Genomic DNA, 19,383 nt, shown 5'->3' with positions numbered 1-19,383 from the left:
GAGGTGTGACGTTTCCATGCGTGTGTTTGTGAGTGCATGTGTGTGGGTCGGACCGGGGAGGGGGGGTTTTCACATCACGTATTCTGTTAGCTTTTTCGTTTGGAGAGCGAGCGACGGGGGAAGGGGGGAGAGGAAAAGAAAGAGAACGAGGAGGCAATAGTGCAGCAGTGATAGCGATCACACGGCCTTTTAAAAAAAAATGCTCATGTGTGTTTGTGGTCGAGTCATGAATTGGAGGAAGTGAGAGAGAGAGAGAGAGAGAGAGAGGCAGAGAGGGCGAGAACGAGAGCGTGTGCTAGAGCTAATGTAAAACAGGATTAAGAACACAAGATGGCTTCCTGAATGGACAGATACCAAAGGAAGAAAAAGAGAGAAGAAAAGAAAGAAAGAGATAAAGAGAGAGAGGCAGGGACATAGAGAGAATGCTTTGGGTCTTCTGATGGGGATACCTCTTGCCACTGAAGAGCAGCACACAAAGGAAGCAAGGCTTAATAGGTAAATATTTATTACCACAGGAAAAATGACGGACAGTTATGGCAGATGGAAGGGGGGGGGGGTCTTTCTTTAGTGGGGGGGATTGGGTAGTTACCAACTGAACACCGGGTTGTAGAATGGCTAGGGTCAAAAACAAATGGCTGGCTTGAGCTCATTGTTGAATGTCTTTTTATGATATATAGGTATGGTTCATGTTAGAATTGGCAGGACTTTATAAATATGTAGGACAAAATTTGATCATTTGATTAGACTTTTATATTTTAAAGTTTGTAAATGATCCCTTTCATAATTAAAAGCTGTTTCTGACTCATGTTATGGCAGCTTGAAAGATCAGTGTAGGTTAAAAAGATCTGTTTTTGGCTCAGTGGTTTTTTGAAGCTTTTTGTGATGCCAATTATTCTTTTTTTTTTTTTTTTTTTTTCTTCATGTTATTGATTGTTGCATGTTTCTAACCCATTTTCTTCCTCTTCTTTTTCCAAAGGTGGAATATTTTGAAGACATAAAAGCTCGGTCCATTATCCCAAACCTGGCTAAAGAGGTAAGATACATAACCATTTTGCTGAGCTTGGCCAAGTGTGTCTGTATTTGATATTCTTCATGTTGCCTGGTGTTTTCCTAAAAGCGTGGCTTTTGAGCTGCAGTTGATGATTTGTGCTTTTGGTGACTCAACAGGCTCATTGCGTTCCCAGATGCAGATTCGACTGCAATCTGAGCAACAGCTGCAATCAGACATCCACCTGCGTGCTGCAGGTGCGACTTGGTGTTTGTGGCTTCCATATCTGCGTCGTACTTCCTTCACAGTATTGTGCCAGAGTCCGTTGCAGTGACACAAGATGAGTTTTAGTGTTTAAAATGCCTTCAAGATCCGGGCAGTAATCTGAATGGTGGTGTAAAGCTGGCAGGTACAGGCCCTGGTTTAAAGAGACCCGGGCTCTGCGCTCATTGGAAGAGAGAGAGGCGTGAGATTCGCCTGGCAAAGAAGAGACTAGAGGAGGAGGTGGCCTTTCTCTCTCTCACTTTGGCTCTATCTCACTCTCTCGCTCTGTCTGTCAGTCTGTCTGTCTTCCTTTTTCTCTTCGCTCTGTGTGTCAAGACCGGGAGCAGAGAAAGTGTGGCGGGCGGGACTGCCAAAGTTTCCAGTCATCTGAGGTAAAGGGAGTAAAAGTTAGTGGGTCACATACACACACGCATGCGCAGTGACGCCGCTGGTATTTGTGTGTGTCCGTGTGAGTGAGCACGTGGCGGAGTGTTTATGGACTTGAGTAACACATAGCATCAGACTCAACAGGCCTTGAGAGCTTTGATTGCGAGTTATAAGCGTTACTCTGAATGCGCAAGATTACCCATAGGTATAATCACGACAACTGCACCGCAGGGTATTTTTATTGCAGTAAAATCAAGCAGACAGTCTCAACAGCACCGGCGGTGTCAGTGTTTGTGCTCTGGCAGTTCTCCATCAGATTCAGCTCTATACATCACTGTTACACTTAAGATTATTATTCAGTTAATTTCTAACGGATTCTATTGGCTGTTATGGTCTTATGATGAAATGTATTTTGCATCAACGCTAAAGTCTTATTCCGTACGCACACATGGTGACTTGCGCAACCCCCCACACACCTACAGGTGAAGTATCTTTAAATCTTGCTTGCATTTGGTCTCCAAAAGCAGTGTTTCCCAAACTTTTATGTCTTAGGTACTCCCACAGCCCCATCGGTAAGGCTCAAGTTCCCCTTCATCATCAACAAACGAGAAAAGTGTTCCTTTTAACTTATATTGGATTTCCTTACAGAGAAGCTAAATGCGTTAATGTGATCACAATAATGTTTTTTAAATTTAATTAAAAAAAAACATTTTTTTTGCCAGCCCTTATATTTGTTTTATAGGTTTAACAAAGTAAAATCTAAATCTTTCCAGGTACCTCCTGGGGTATACTTAAAACTCATTGGTTATCACTGTCCTAAAGTATTGGTTTTCCAAATTTTTCATGCAGCTTACCAGTTGGCCAACAAGCCCCTCATCTGTGGTGCATTGTTGTCTTTAATCCACAAATTGTCAGTTTGCTGTGAGAAGATGGCTTCCATGATATGTTTATTTGTTTCAAAAATACACACTTTGCGAAGACCTTGGATTGGCATTGTCAAGCTTTGTTAGGCATTTTGCTATGATAAAAAAACTTTACGTCACCACGTGGTATAGCATGCGGTAACGTTAAGTGGTATGTTCTGCTGTTGTACGTATTCTTATGTAATTACTCAGCTCTACCCAGAAAACCTCAGATATCGTGGACTGGCCACATAAAACAAAACCAATGACTATGAAGGTTATCCAAGGCTCATTGGAGAGAAGAAGAGGTGTTGATTCTGTGTAGCATTTCTTTCCTTTGACTCGGCTTTCGATTGACGTAATGCAATTGTGGGGATAACCATAACATAAAAGCGCTCTGAAATTTACCATAAAAGCTGACTTTGCTCCACAGTAAGTGTTTGATCTGTGAAGCAAATTTATATCATCACCCCATTTTATTCATTTAAAAGAGACTCCGATAGTTGCATAGGAGGAGCCACCACATTAAAGGGCTCATGGAAATTGTGTAGTAATGGGTCGTTTCTAGGTGTGTAGAATCCCCTAGCGTGACGGGAAAGGGTTAACACTGACCTAGATTTTGTGGCAATAGTGAGTGGCAAATGACATCACGGCTGTAATTATAGTTCAGACCCGCCTCCGAGGCTGCTCACGTGATGTGGTATTTGTGTATGTATATGTGAATGTGTGCTTGAGAGGGGAAATGGTTTGTGAGTGTGAGTGTTTAAAGGTAATGTGAAAAGCAGGAAGCCGCCTGTTTTCATTTAATTGGTACAACTAAAATGACGGCCTGTGCTCGGGCATATTTGTTCACCGTAACTTATGGCTCCAAGTTGAATTTATATTTATATATAGGCTGAAGTTCTTTTAACTGTTGAGAAAACAGGATGTTAAAAATGGGATGACTTAACAATTTTAATGAAGTGACGCATTGTCATCCCTCAACACAAGACCAGTTTCCTGAAAAACACACAAGTGACAGTCAAAGCATGTTGTTTGCATAACATCATGAGGTCTGTTTTTTTCCCCATCTATCGACCCAACTAAACATTCTAAAGTCCAGTGGACTACCTGAGAATGATTTATTTGTAAAATATCATAATTTTTGTGGCACATACTGGAACTGGCTTAGAAAAGTATTGTTGGAAAGTGTGATCCATTTTGACCAAATTGATTCTTTCAAACTGCTCTTACTTTCATACTTTAAGAGGTCTTTGAAATCTGAGTCAAACACCGAATTAAACGAAGTACAAATTTGGATCCTCAGAGTAAGCAAATGTATGTTGTTGATTTTAAAATGTAAACTTTATTTCAAATGTATAATGATCTGCATTTTTTCATAAACAACCAGTCACTACAGCCATCAAACGACTGATGTAAGTTTCAGGAATCTGAAATCGGCAAACATTTTTTACAATGATTTTAAACTTAATGGTGATGTAATTTCTGCGCCACTATTGACGCCAAATGGACAAACAGGTTTTCCAAACACGCCCCCATTTTCAACTGGTCAGACTAACAGATAGTCCTGCCCAAAACTCAGTGTTTTGATTGGGCCACAGAGCCACATTGTTTACATCAACCTATGAATGGCTTACTACTTTATATATAGTATATACATACTTAAAGTTGTCTCTGTACATTAAATGGTATAGGAGGAAGACCACTATAAACCAAAATTATATGGACACCCAAACACTATACCCAAATATACTTGAATATTTGATTTTAAAAGCATAGACATTAAAGCATCCTCCAAAAATGAACATTCTGTTGTAATTTACTCACCCTCATGTCATTCCAAACCCATATGACTTACTTTCTTCTGTGGATGAATATCGCAGTCTTTCTTAATACAATGGCAGTGGGTAGTTCCTCACTTTAAAGCTTAAAAAAGACCCAAAAGTATCATTTAAGTGACATATAGCTAGTATTCTGAAAGCATACTCTAAGTTTTGGCGAGAAACAAAGTGAAATTTAAGTAATTTTTCAGTGAATATATTGATGTCTGTTGCACAGTTATGTGTGCTATGAGAGAAGCTCGTTCAAAGTTGCTTGCATGTTCACATTGTTTATTGCGCTAATCAAAATAGCTGGAATTACTGGAATTAAGGATTCTAGCAAAATCTGTTAAATAGGCATTGGTGTCCACATACTTTTGGTCATGTAGTGTATTTTAACATGGAAAAATGAACAAACTTTTCCTTTAAGTTTCAGGTACCTTAAGAATTTTTCATATGTATTTAACACTGCTGTCTTCACAGACAACTAATCCATTGTAAACACCACCAAGTGTCACAAGATCGACTTTTTCATCTGTGAAAAAGAACATTCATTTGTGAATCGAACATACAATATACTAAAAATTAAATAAAGGCTGTGAAACAAAAATCAGTCAGGAAAAAGTGCAAAAACAAAAATAATTATCCAAATGATACGTGCTTTGAAAAGTTATTGATTCATAAAATGTTACTGAAAAGTTTGACACACCCTTGCATAAACATCTCAGCTCACAATTGTTTAACTTTTTTTTAAATCTATGGTTTTAGCAGACCATGCATCCTGTTTTGCATTTTCAAATGTCAAGTAGGGCTGGGTGTGTGTGTGTATGTACCTGTATTTGTGTGTAGGCTATGCATGTGTAAGACAGAAAGAGAATGTGTGTGTGTGTGTGTGTGTGAGAGAGAGAGAGAGAGAGAGAGAGAGGGAGAGAGAATGGTGTTTACAATAACTCTATGTACATTATGCATGATTCTTCACAAAGCTGGTTAAACATGTTCAGAGGCTCCTTAAAGCAGCCACTTTAATATATCCATATTAGACCAATGACAGGAGGTTGGAAACTGATGCAGTCATCCAAGCTAAGATTAAAGGTAGCAGATTCTTGTCTCCATGTCAAGGAAATCATGTTTTCTAAAGAAAACTTAACCATCATAAATGAACTGATAAATTGCAGTTGTGTGCATTTGCATTTAAGATAATAAATTAACCAATTTGTTTAATCATAACACTATTTTAAAAAGTGCATGTATTTGATGGTTCATATATATATATATATATATATATATATATATATATATATATATTTTTTTTTTTTTTTTTTTTAATTTTTTTTTTTTTTGCAATGTTAGGAAGGAATTCATGGCACACCATTGTTTGCCTTAATTTTTGGAATTAATATTGCCACAATCCAGCCCTGGTCATCATACCTTGTGTACCTGAGTCTGTTGGCTTTGTAGAGCCATCCACATATGCTTGTCCTTTACTATTGCTTTACTTGTGCCTTTCCAACTCCTGTGGAATGGATGACTGCACACTACCCCATGTTCATCTTACCCCTGTCCCTCAGTGATTTGTACCTTGGATGTACTTTCATACTGTACACATTCTTGTGTTCCTAGTGCAAATGTATAAAGTTTTATTTTATTTATATATTTAAATTTTTTCTCCATTTTGTAGAACACTCATTAAAGTAACTTTTTTTTAATTATTTTTTATTGATAATCCCTGCTGGAAAGGGAGATTGGCTGCCAGTTCTGAACTGTTAATCTAACAATTGGGGAGTAAAGGAGTTACATACTTGAATTGCACTGTATATGCAGGAGAGGTTGAGACAAAACAGCACATGCAATACTGCAGTGCACTTAGTAACATTTTTAAAGAGGCACTGGCACTTTAAGACCAGCTATGCCTGACTTGAACATATGGGGAGCTAATCTTAGCCTTACTCTTGAGAGAGACAACACTGGCAACCAGCCACTGTGCAGAGCTGGAGAGATAGTGTTCTCTCTCTCTCTCTTCTTTTGTCATAGAATTTTAAATGCAATAAGGTTTTTAAGTTTAATTTTTTAAGGTTATCTATGTTGGGAATATTTGAGGTTTACATCAATTTCAAATGAATGGTTTAAAGCCAATAAAAAAAGCCTAAACTTCGTAATATATCAGATTTCTTCCCATTTTGAAAGAGATCTACAGGATGTTTTTCATTTGTCTCCTTCAACATGATTGTCTTTCAATTCTCTCTGCCCTTCTGCTCTTTCAAACCTTTGTCTCTTAACATTCTGCTATTTTCTGCTTTCCTATCTCACTTATCCCCTCATCAAATTTCACCTCAGTTTTTTCCCCTTCTCCTTCAAAACTTCTTGCACAAAGACCACTCTTTAGGCTGTGTTATTTCACCATCTCATACCTCCTCCTTTCCCACCATCTTATTTGAGTGATGAGGGTCGCTCTTCCCTTCCCCCTCTTTCCTTATGTCTTTTCTGCTTTGCTCTCCCCCCCACCCCCCACACACACACTTTCTCTCTCTCCCTCTTTCTGTCTGTCTCTCCTCCTCTCCCTCCCTTTCTCTTTGTTACCCCTTTTCCAGCTAAATGTTACTGGTGCTTCGCTGAGAATCTGTGGGGAACTTTCTCAGGACTGGCCTGTGTTTTTACTGGTTTTAGAACCGAACATTAACGTAACTGACCATGTTACCATTTAACCTGCCCACAAACAAACATGCCACATCACGGTCTTTGTTTATAAGTTTTACTCCTAGTTCTGCGAACGTATGCTAAAATCCCAAATAATTGGATTAAGCGTCTTTATATCTCACTCTGACTTCAGAAGTTATTTAAAAATATAATGAAAATTTGTAGCAATCACTGTGCAATACAGCATATTTTGTATAGGAATGGGTTGTTTCTCAACTGATTGTACACTGTATTGCCACATTGGGCTTATCAGTGTAGACAGCTTCCTGGGTTATATTGGGAGCGGTCTAGATTGTGATCTAGTTTTGTTTTTTGAAAACTATACTTGGTATGGACATGAAATTCACTGACATTTGCAGTTCTTGGTTAGTGACCAACAGTTTTTAAGGGCCAATGTATAGCCAATTTTTCCAGCCCAGAACCAGCTTTCTGTAGTGTAAATGTGTATAATGGTTTCAGATTGGACACGAGCTCTGGCTCCTGTAAAAAAGGGGCTTGTGAGTATTTTGAGGGGTATAATGGGGAGGAGGTCCTGTGCAGTCCTCTCGCCGCGCGTTTATGTGAGTGCATATACATTTCTTAGAAAGCACATTCATGTGCCTGAGACTCTTCCGTGCCTCTAGATGGGCCCCTAGTTTTAGTGCACATATGTTTTGTGTGTGTGTGAGCTTGTCCAGCTCTGTTCTGAAAGGAGAGGTTTAGTAAACACCCAGGGGGTGTGTTTTGGTGTTTCTTTGTGTGTTGCTGTAGAGTGTGGAATGACTGGTTATAATAGACAAAAAGAAAGTTGTGTATTAAAGTTAGCTGTGTATACTTTTGTTCAACTCTTATTGATCTGAAACATATTTTACCTTGAAATGTTAAGCCATTGGGAATAATTTGCTTTTGAGGGTAAACAGAATGGAAAAAGATCCAATCAAAATCATGATTTTTATCTACATTATTTATTATATTATACTATATACTAAACAGCTATAATAATACTATATTATTATAGCTGTTTGTTCATTATGGTTTACATATGGTTGTGTATGCTGCAGTATGTACTGGTTTATACTGTAATACATTTTCACATATTCCATGAGTTATATTTCACAGAAATGTGTTAATCCTTGTTTATCTTTGCATGTTTATGCTACTTTGTATATTTCCTATGGGTTTGTGTGTGTTTCTTTCAGTTTTTCTGTGGGTGGCTTTGTGTGGGTGGGGGTTTGATTTTTTTTTTTTCTCTAGTGAGCAATAAATGAGTCACGATAGATTGAACCAAAAGACAAAAAGTTATCATCATATGCCGTAACCATTACAGTGTCAGTCATCATATTTCTGAGAACAACTAAATCTGAGAATGAGAATTCTAAAACTGAGAATTCTGAATCAAGCACAGGTATTGTTTGGATATTGCTAAGTTTTGGAAAACCAGTGTTTAAATACCTGTTGTCCTTCAACCAGGTTGTTGCAACCGAAACATTAAAGAGCTGCTTTTTTTTCAACAGACAATATGCATTGGCAGTACGTTTACATGAACCTTAAAAGTTCAGGGGGCCTGGGTAGCTCAGCGAGTAAAGATGCTGACTACCACCCCAGGAGTCATGAGTTCAAATCCAGGGTGTGCTGAATGACTCCAGCCAGGTCTCCTAAGCAACCAAATTGGCCCGGTTGCTAGGGAGGGTAGAGTCACATGGGGTAACCTCCTTGTGGTCACTATAATGTGGTTCTCGCTCTTGGTGGGGTGCGTGGTGAGTTGTGCGTGGATGCCGCAGAGAATAGCGTGAAGCCTCCACACGCTATGTCTCCGCGGTAACTCAATAAGATGCGCGGATTGACTGTCTCAGACACGGAGGCAACTGAGATCTGTCCCATCACGAGGACTTGGAGCACATTGGGAATTGGGGAGAAAAGTTTGATTTCAGTCAGTCTAGTTTTATTTTTATTTTATTCTAAAAATCTAATTTAAATGCTTTAGTCTGTTGTGTTTGGTGGCTCAGAAGTGGAGCGGGTAGAGCACGTGCCTGGATGCACGAGAGAACATTGTGGCCTTCAGTCACTTAACGCCATTGATAACAGTCGCAACGAGCACTCATTTTAACATAAAAAATAAACTCCTGCGCTGGATCGCCACTTATTATTACACACACACAAAATGGAAACTCCTGCTCAACAACTGGAGATGTGTCTTCTGTATTAGACTCTTACCTGATGAAAGCTATTTCAAAAAGTGCTCGGGAAAAAATTGGCAAAGGCGAAAGGTGGTAGATACATGTCCCACCCGTCCCACTCGTAAATGTGTAACTTTTGCTGTAACTCGACTACACAAATGATGTACCTTGATTATAACTGCGCATGTAAACATACTGAGTGATATATAGAGGTTAGGATGGCCGATGGTTGCTATATTACCGATATATACATAATATATCATACATTTACATATGCCTTGCAGAATCTGTAAAAGTATAGCACTTTTATAAAATGAGTGTTTTTTTTTTATTATTATTTTATTTTTTATTTAGTACTGCCCTGAAGAAGGTGCAATACATATAATTAAGTTTATACCACAAAATAATAATTCCATAAAATAATAATAAATTAAATTACCTAAATCATCCTGTTTAAAAGTTTACACAGCCTTGGTTCTTATATTGTGTGTTGTCAAGCACTGCAGGGGAGAAGGGCTGGGCGATATAATGAATATTCACAATATTATCGTGATGATTTTGCTGGCAATATAAAATTAATCAGTGATGGTTTTCAGCTAATGCAGAAAATCTCAAATTAATTTGGCTGACATATTGGTCTATCACTATTCACTAATCCTACCCCACCAACCTTTTGTCCTCAAACACAGTGCCTTGGTTGTTACAGGGCAACTGCCACTGCAAGTTGTTTTGTATAAATCATCTGCATAGTGACAAATTACAATTTCAGTTCCTGTCTAGTGCATTACACACACAATAGGTCAATAACTCATAAGTGTGACCTTGCATGTCTAGTCTTTTATAGATGCTTCAAGATTCAGTCTATTTGATGAGTAATAACACCATTGAAAGAGCATCTAGTGGTGACCTTTATCTTTTGGTTCTTGTTGAAATGCCAAACCTTTCCATGTATTACCGTGGTCTTTCTGAAACATGTTTAGTTTCACATCCCCCGTGTTTCTCGCGTTTGGATCAGTTATCAGCTGTCTTGTGACACTGTGGATGTTAGTGGCTCACTTGGTTGGGTTTTCTCATATTGTAAAACTCACAAGACTTCTCTGGCATTTACTGTAATGCCAAAGGAAAGATTCCTCTGTATGGTATGTCTTGTGAAAAATCAAGATTTTCCTGAATGGTTTGAAAAGCTGATGAAATGGGCCAGGTATGTATCATTTTTGACTTTGATATCAACAGCTCCTCCTTATTGGTGTCATTTGATATCATTTTCTCTCATTGATGTGAGGAGAAAATGACTTAGATTAGTTATATACGTGTTCATTTGCATGTATTCACCTGAATATGCTTAATGTTTATTTCTGGTCACTTGACATGTGAAGGTTTGGGACTTTTATAGATAGATGTGTCGAGATTAGTTTTGTTGATGTAATCTAACTGGGTCTAAAGGTGCAGTGTTCGTCTATCGAAGTGTTAACAAGTAGTGGTGCAGTCCATTCACTCGATAAATCAGGTCAAAGACACCAAGTTTCTTAGTTAAAAAAAATTGCTAGTAGTAATAAAACTGATGGGTATGCCAGCTCCAGTTTTGCTCATGTCAGCATAGATGCGCCTTAACTCGCAACAGGAAGGGTAAGGTAACTACAGGGCACAAGAACTGCTGCGTCACACTGAAAAAGAGTGAGGGAGTACAAATAAGCAGGCGAGTGAATGAGCTTGTGCATGTGTAAGGGGTAGGCACATCTACATTATGTGTTATGACACATCTGCCCAGCCCTCTATTGCCGACTGTGTTGAATGATTCTAGTGACGGAACTGCAACGTCATAACGGTTCCTTCTCCATTCTTCCTCTCTCCAGTGCTCTTGCTCATTCACTCGCTTCTCCTCTGCCAGCGACAGTGCACTTTATCTCTTCGCTCAGACTTAGGTCTGTGTGTGTTTGTCCGTGGTGTTGCCTTGCCTTCAGTGTTGACGGTGGCGATCTAACTGTCAGGAATTAACAGAGCGAGCGAGAGAAAAATGCCTTAATCAGAAAGAAAAACGACAAGAAGAGAGCTTCGCAGATTGAACTACATAGCACAGGGTTATGTGGGTTAATATAAATCGTGCATTACTTACTCGCATGCAATCGCTGGCTCAGGATGCAAGACCGATTCTGTGGAGTGGCTTTCTGGCGACAATTGGAGACGATTGCAATGTTTTTCCCTTCTTCTGAACAGAATGAATACAAAAAGAAGCTGAGGTCGTGTTAGAGGGGGAAATAGAGAAAAAGAGAAGTAGAGATAGAAAGATTCCCGGAAATAAGGGAGAGAAAAAGAGACCAAGCTGAGAAGCTAGAAAACAGACATTCGAAGAGAAGGGTTGGCATGAAACGAAGGAACGGTGTTTAGGCAGGAATGAAAACACAAGATGGCTTTGGAACAGGGAAAACAAGAGCATAATTTAGAGCGAGACTGATTGAAAATTCTTGTCCTTCACACCGAACACTCACCATCGTTTTCTCAACATCTTCTGCTCTTCCCTTCCCCGGAGTGCCTCATCCGAGCATCCGCTTCTTCTGTATCCCTGCAAGCACCTCATCTCCCTTCCTCACTTCCTCACAGAACAAACATCATCGACAAGTCAAACTAGTTTATCTGCAGCAACACTGTGCTTAAAAGCCAGCGTGTTATGTGCCGATTGTTGTATTTTCCCTCAAAACTTTGTGCTTCCTATATCTCTGTGGTTCCTGTCAACCTCGCTGTACCTTGTCGTTGCTTCTCTCACAGCCGTTGTGCTTACCCTTTCACATCCTGTGTTCCTCGCTTTCTTGACTTGTTTGCTGGTGCTTGACTCCTATATCTGTGGTCTCTATAAGAGCACCCATATCTAGTGCCATATATATACTTAATATAGATTATATATTATAGAAGACTCATTCCCGACACTGCTTAATCTTTCACGTTGTAGTGGGAGAGCACTTGTGTATGTTTTGTCTGTAAGCATCTCTCTCTAACATTTCCATTCTAACATCTCTTTGTGATATATAATAAAATCAGTGCCATACTTTAACAACTGGAAACAGCCAAGAATTATATTATAATGGCAGTAATAAATAGATTGGAGCCGCTCATTTCCCTTTCCCCTTTCCTTGTTTGTTTTTCATGTTATTCTTAGACATTTAGACAGCAACTACCATTAAGTGCACTTAGTAGACTGTCGGTATTTAACTGCTGCAGCCTCCATCTTATGGAACCACTCAGAATTCACTGCTCAGAACAAACAAACAAAAAATTACACAGAAACACCTCTAAAATATTAAAGAGTTGCTATATTTTGTTTCTGTATGCATCTTTCCTGTTCATAAGATATATATCTGTGTTTATACGGTCCTTTATTTAGCTCTGTATCCAGCCACTCTGCAGCAGCTGTATTTCCTGCACGCTCCACCATTCCATCGTACGTGCCCAGTGTGGCTCAGATAATGGCCTCTCTCACTCTGCACACACAGAAAAGAGGAGGGGGAGGAGGAAAAAGAAGGAAGGGAGAAAACGAGCAAGGGGGACGGAGTGAACAAGCAAGTGAAGAGAGAGAGAGAGAGAGAGAGAGAGAGAGAGAGAGGGGTGGGGGCTGTAAGGCAGAGCAGACTGTAAAAAGCAGAAAGAAAAAGGAAAATATTGAAAAAAGGGGAAGGGAGGAGCAGAGAGACATAATGAGAGGGAAAAAGAGAGAAGCGACTGTGGCGGTAGGAAGAGAAACAGAGAGAACAAGTGTGTGTGTTGGGGGAGGTGTGTATGACAGAGTGTGTGCGTGCGAGTGTGTGCGTCCGTGTGCCGCACTGCCTGGCTGATTGAGAAGAGAGGGAGAGAAAGAAAGAAAGAGAAAAGAAAGGAACCCATCGTGGATTTCCACCGGCTGGCTTCTTTTTTGGCACTGTTGCAAAAGCCGTATTCCATGCAATTTCCTATCCACATTTCCTACCTTTGTCTCTCCAACGTTTTCGGGACAACTAGACCACTGTGAGTATAATTTGATCTGTTTAATTCTCTCCCTATTTGACTTGTCATTGTAATTTGATGGTGATAGACAGGGGAGTATGGGAGGGACACAAAGGGGGTGGGGGTTGTGTGTCTTATCATGTTCAGCTGTCTACAACCAGGGTTTAAAACCCATCCACATTCTCTTTTTTTCCTTTGTGCTGTCAACCCCTCAACACAGCTGTTATTTTTGCATGTTATGCCGGAGACATAGATATGGCATATGTCCTTGGTTCAGCACACTGAGTTTAGAGTGCAGCTCACACTTCTGAGTAGAACCGGTTTTGCAGTCTCTTCTGGTTGGGTGTGTTAGTGTTTTGGTAGTAGTAGTAGCTCTGTTTGTCTTTAAGAAAGAGAGAGTTCTGGCAGCGATGGAAGTCCTGGCACGCCTCAGATAATTGCCTAAGCACGTGCTTTTTGCTGTCAGACAGGTTTGTGTTTGCAGGTGTATGGAAAATATATGTCACCTATCCAAAGAATCCAGAATACATTTTGTATTGCTTATGTAATAAATTAACTTAAAATACAGACTCCTAGTAAGTGCTTCATGCCTTTAAGTGTATTCTTGTGAACTTTGTGATGGCACATACGCTATATTGTGAGTATTCTGTGTCAGTGTGTATACTATGCAGGTGTTTGTTTTATAATTAAAAAGAGGAAAAAGAGCCTTTTGTAACAATTGTTTTGTTAAAAAAATAAAATTAAGGGTTGATGCATGGCCGGTGTTGGTAAGTGGGGTTCTAGCTGACATTTCTTGTCTGACACATGCTTGTCAAACACACACACACACACACACACAGTCTGCTCAGTGGCTGGCACACAGCCTGCTCAGTGGCTGGCACACAGCCTCATGGGTGTCCAACCAGACACCAATCACAGAAGGTGAATTCAAAGAGTCTGAAAAACTTGTCCATCATTAGAACCTATTAAAAGGGCTATCAGAATGGAAACACAAAAAGAGAGGTTAAGACATATTCACACATTTAGTTACTGAGCTTTTTGGTTAGTTGGATGCTCTTAAAGTGAAATTGACATGTGGAAACATATGTGTCTAGCCTTCACTGGTTCATACAATTTCAGTATAATTACAAATCTATTGTATATTAGGGCTGTGAATCTATTAACATTTTTTAATTAAAAGAATGTGTTTTCTGTGATGCATTTTCTGTGATTAATCGTAATTAATCATGGTACATGATACATTATAACAAACAAAAAAATATAATCATAAATATATTTGATTATCCGCAAAAAACATTTTACCATGTACATATTTAAATAATTAAAATAAATGATGAATAACCAATTTCTTGCAAGTTTTTTGAGAAAAAGTATAAAGTTAATTATTTTTACAGGTATAAATATTGGATACAAGTACAGTATATGTATACATGCCATTAAATCAGTGGACAAGCTGAAATTAAAAGTTTGGCAAAATCTTCTGGCATTTTACAGTGGACTTTTTTTATAAATTAGGCAGATTCAATACATACTAAACTTTATTCGCAAGATAAACTTAAGTGTACATTGCATATGCATTATTAGACACTATTCATGTAGATTATACATACAGATATAATACATTGAATGCTTAAGTTTAATTTGCTGAAGTTGAAAATCTCAATTATTTTCTCTAGTTGCCATTTACTCTACAAGTATACCTGGCTGCAGCTTGCTGAACATCATCAGCCTCTATCGCGCGGTTTCGCTTTTGACACTGGTTCAGATGAAAGTAAGTGAGCATTTTCGGGTGATGCTAAGAGATACGGCAGCCTGCCCATATTTCTCCAATTCCTAGTTCGCCTCTTGCTGGTGAAGTCTCCATTCTCCATGCAATAAATCTGCTACAGTTTTTTTTTTTTATGCGACATGCGTTGCGTGTAATGATTAAGCGTGCACTGCTCCACACAGTCAGTTTCTTTTCTAGGATGTGCAGTCGAGTCAAGCATGTTAAAATTTATATATGCCAATTTTTTGCCACAGGAATTGGGGAAAACATTAGTGAAGTTTCAGGAAGTAGAAAAAACAAAAAAAACAGATACTGCATTAATTGCATTATTTTTTCTAACATGTTAAAAAATATATTAACTGCAGAAATTAATGCGTTACACTTCCCAACCCCTATTGTATATACATTGAAATATTCAAATGTTGTAAATGCATCTGCAGAATTACTGCTTCAGACTAAATTCGTTTTAAATAGGTTTAATTTGTATAGAGACCTGTGCTTTTGAAATTGCATTGAAGGATGTATTGCACTAATGTGTTCTTAAAACAAGAAACTATTTAACGCTTTGAGATCATTATAACAAAACCACAAGGTCCTCTTTCCTTAGATATGCTTTGCCATCATGGACAAAGACCTCTGTAGGTCATCACTAAAGGTGTAATACATATTTTTCATTCATTGACAATTATGCAAGCTCACAATTTCCTCATTAAATTAACAATTACAAGAAAAAAGCACAATATAGTTTCCAAAGACTGACAGAAAGGATATTTGAAAACCAAGACGGCATTCTCAGTATTTTAACATAGGTATTACCAGCTGTATTATAATTGTAAATATGGGTTTGTATTTGAATGAGACAGTTGAACTGGTTGCAGTTTCCATTCTGCCCTTCAGAAAGGTACTTAATCTAATGTTATTTTAGTCAGAATACACTGCAGTCATTGTTCGCTAAATGGCATAATTTAAACAAGTATACAACACAGCAGTAACCAATGGCCATGTTAAGGTAACTGAATTTTTTTCTTGAGAGCAGAGGGGAAAAAGAGAGAGAGAGCAGGAGAAGAACATAAGAAGACACAAGAATCTCCATGGGAAAAAGTATCATGTAGTCAGCTCTCAGATCAGGCAGCAACTTTACAGAGAATACCAAGATGAATCAGTCCAACAGGTCAGAGTATGTCATCTAGGTATAATAGAGGTCAACGATTATGTCATTTTTCTAGGGCAAAATGTAGATGATGATGTTTGTTAGAATAAGTCTGCAATGAATAGATTTAAACAATATTTGCTTTACATTTCTGGATGATGTAATCAATGCTTCACATATCACAGCCAATCTAATGGATGTAGCAACAGAGTGTTGAATAAATGGACTGTTTCAAACATCTATGTATGTAACCATTTTGTTGAAGCATTGTCAATTAACTGTGTATTTCTTTCTCTCACAGACTGTTTCTGTGGTGGGTTCAGTGGATGGCCCCAGAGGAAGAGGCCAGATGGAAATTGGGTCCCATGACCGCCTAGAAGAAGGCGTGTTAGACCAGGAACTGTCTAATGGGCTGAGCAAACATGCAACAAATGAAGAAAATATTTGTGATGAAGGAGGTGGAGACGTGGCCAGGGAGCAACACCAGCACAGCTACCACACAGAACCTGGAGGTATTTCCCAGACACCAGGCTGGGGCTCTGAGCATGCTGGAAAGTTGACGAATTTTGAATCTCAACAGGGTGCTTGGAGTGACCAAAACCCCAGCAAACAAGTGAATGATGTGGATATGGAAGATGCAAGGACTCTGGTGGCCTTTTCTGCCACTGTAGGGTCACTGGCCACTTACAGCAATCATCAACCTTCCCCGACTCAGCTGTATGAAAGGTTCAACCAGGAGATGTCTAATGGAGGTGAAAAGGCCAGGCAGAAAGGTGTGGATGGTGAGTTATTCCCTACTGAAGATCTAGACATCCTTCAGGCTGCACTGAGCAAGGCCCGTGATGGCCACAAGCCACCTAACTGTGATTGCGATGGCCCAGACTGCCCTGACTACCTGGAGTGGCTGAAAAAGCAAATCAAAATGGTGACTAATTGTCAGTTCAAAGGGTCCTGTAAGGTTTCTAATGCTCCTCCACAGCCACACTTACAGCATCGTTATGCTCAATCCCAACCTCAACAATGTGGAAGTAACCCCTTATGTCAGCAAGACACAAATCCACAGCCCCCTGTTAACCAGCCTTCAGCTCCAAGACCCTTTGGCCCACCAGCACCTATTCCCTGTTCCCCCAGTGTTCTATCCATAGCCAAGGAGAGAAATGTTAGCTTGCAAACAGCTATTGCAATTGAGGCCCTGACCCAGCTGTCTGCTACTGTTCCACAAACTATTGTTCCTTCAGGTGAGTTTTCACCTGCAAATAACCATCTTCATTTGCCAACCTCTTATCCCCAGAGTAAGCCACAATTGGTCTCTTCATCTCCTGTCCTTCTTTCTTCCTCCTCTGCTACACCACATTCCATCCCTCCTGGAAATTACCCTAAACAGGACCCATCATCATGGGAGCAGCAGAGGCCTCAGTCTCAGGGTGATACCCCTGCACCTAACATTATGCCAAGCTCATCTCACTATGCTACCCAGTACTCATCCTCAAAGTCCCCATTTACAGGCCTCCACCCCTCAACCCCTAACCCCCGACCCCAGCAGCAGGACTCAACTGGAAGCTGTGAGAAAAGCTCCCCACGGAACTCATGGATGATGAACTCTGAATCCCAGCCTCATTTTGTAAACCCATCCCACGGCAGCAGTGACCCAGTGTCTGAGCTGAAGCAGCTCCTTGGAGACTCTGGTGGAAAGTACACCAACTCAGCCTTCAAATTTCCACTCCCTCAACCCAGCCTTCAGGATGGTCGCAAGGGCAGCCTTACTGGGGTGCCTCACATCAAGCAGGAGGTGGATACAAAGGAGTACCCGGGATCAGGGTGTCTAGTCATGGGCCAAGAAGGGATGGTAAATGGCCAGCAGCAGTTCCATGGTCAGCAGTTTTCCCCCTCCATTAGGCACTCAACTCAGGCAGCACTACAGCAGCACCTTCACCATAAACGCAACCTCTTCTCTAACTCGCCAGGCTTCAGTCTATTAGCCCCAATGGCTTGTCAGAACCTCCGCAAATGGTGGCCACAGACTTTGCCAGAGACTCCAGTAACCATCAAGCAGGAGCACAAAGAGCCAAAAAAGAAAAAGAGTGCTCAAAGTTTTCCTCTTCTAAAATACCCAGTGGGTGGGATATATAGTCCATTGGGCCTACCTCTTCCAAAACCTAAACAGATTGTTATCAAGAAGCATAAACAGAAAGCTTCACAACCAACTTTTCTCCCACAGAGCCAGATTACAATATTGAAAACTCCACTCATCAACCCAGGGTATGCACCATCCCTATGCCAGCTTGCTCCATCTTTACCAGGCATGGAAGCTGGGCTTCCCCCCTCTCAGGTGGCTGAGAGCCACCCAGCTCCAGCCCAATCTCAGGAATCCACTTCGAATAGCAGTAGTGCACCCATATCTGAAAACACTCAGTCTTCTACCCCTGTGTCTGTTATAGCACCATCCAACCAGAAGGTGATAGCTTGTTCAGGCCCAGCCGGATCAAATGAAAGTGTCCCAATGACCAGTATCAGACCTCAAACATCTACTACACAGTCTTCTCCCTCTCTGACTGGCCTCAGTACCCTAGATCCAAAATTTGAAGATCTGATTCGCCAGTTTGAGGAGGAGTTTGGGGACAACATGTCCTCAGCTTCTGCAGCAGAGACCCCAGAGCATGGCCCATTTCAGCCAGTGGCGACCGAGTCACAACCAAACTCAAACTCAGGACAAGCCAGATGCGAGTCACCATCCCCAAAGCAGCCAAAAAACTGCCCTCCTGTTCCTACCACTCAGTCTGAGCCCATGGATGAAGGTCAAAAGGGGATGACTGAGAGAGTGAAGGAAGAAACACCATTAGCATCTGAGCAGCTCTATAGTGTCAAACAGGAAAGTGAGGAATGTGAGGTGGACGTGAAATCTGGACAGCTCCTGTCTGTTGCTCAGGGGGCAGTACTGGAGCGACATCACCCCTTCATCACACCTTTCACCCCTCCAACAAAGCGTATGAAAATTGAGTCATCTGGTGGTGTGACCGTGCTCTCCACAACTGCGTGCTTCTCTGCAGATGGAGAAGATAAAGATTTGGATACTCCCACCAAGGATATCTTCCCTGCCTCCCCTTCACTTAAAGGTTTTCTTGAGTCACCGCTGCGCTATCTAGACACTCCCACCAAGAGCCTACTGGAGACACCTGTGAAAGATGCCCAAGTTGAGTTTCCCACCTGTGACTGTGTGGGTAAGTGCGAGAGCATTAAGCAAGAAATTCCAGCACTCCTTATACACTATAGAGCTGAAAGCAG

The 19,383-nt window shown here is 40.4% G+C and overlaps 1 protein-coding gene across 7 annotated transcripts in view; it reads left to right on the top strand.

The window, feature by feature from the left end:
- Positions 1-19,383, top strand: part of LOC127425280 (methylcytosine dioxygenase tet3-like) — a 51,394-nt gene that overhangs the window by 20,196 nt on the left and 11,815 nt on the right. For 2 of the 7 annotated variants that reach the window (XM_051671048.1, XM_051671056.1), the window contains 2 exons: positions 977-1,033; positions 16,403-19,319. In XM_051671048.1, coding sequence (XP_051527008.1) covers positions 977-1,033; positions 16,403-19,319 — 2,974 coding nt within the window. Of the gene's footprint in view, positions 1-96; positions 496-976; positions 1,034-1,549; positions 1,645-5,689; positions 10,413-12,852; positions 13,205-15,987; positions 16,123-16,402; positions 19,320-19,383 lie in introns of those variants that run through there. The other 5 variants (XM_051671076.1, XM_051671096.1, XM_051671106.1 and 2 more) reach the window with 5 other exon arrangements.

This window comes from Myxocyprinus asiaticus, chromosome 3 (assembly GCF_019703515.2).
Source record: "Myxocyprinus asiaticus isolate MX2 ecotype Aquarium Trade chromosome 3, UBuf_Myxa_2, whole genome shotgun sequence".
Classification (NCBI taxonomy): Eukaryota; Metazoa; Chordata; class Actinopteri; order Cypriniformes; family Catostomidae; genus Myxocyprinus; species Myxocyprinus asiaticus.
Note: the sequence above shows the minus strand (reverse complement) of the source record. Positions and strands in the feature narration are given on the sequence as shown.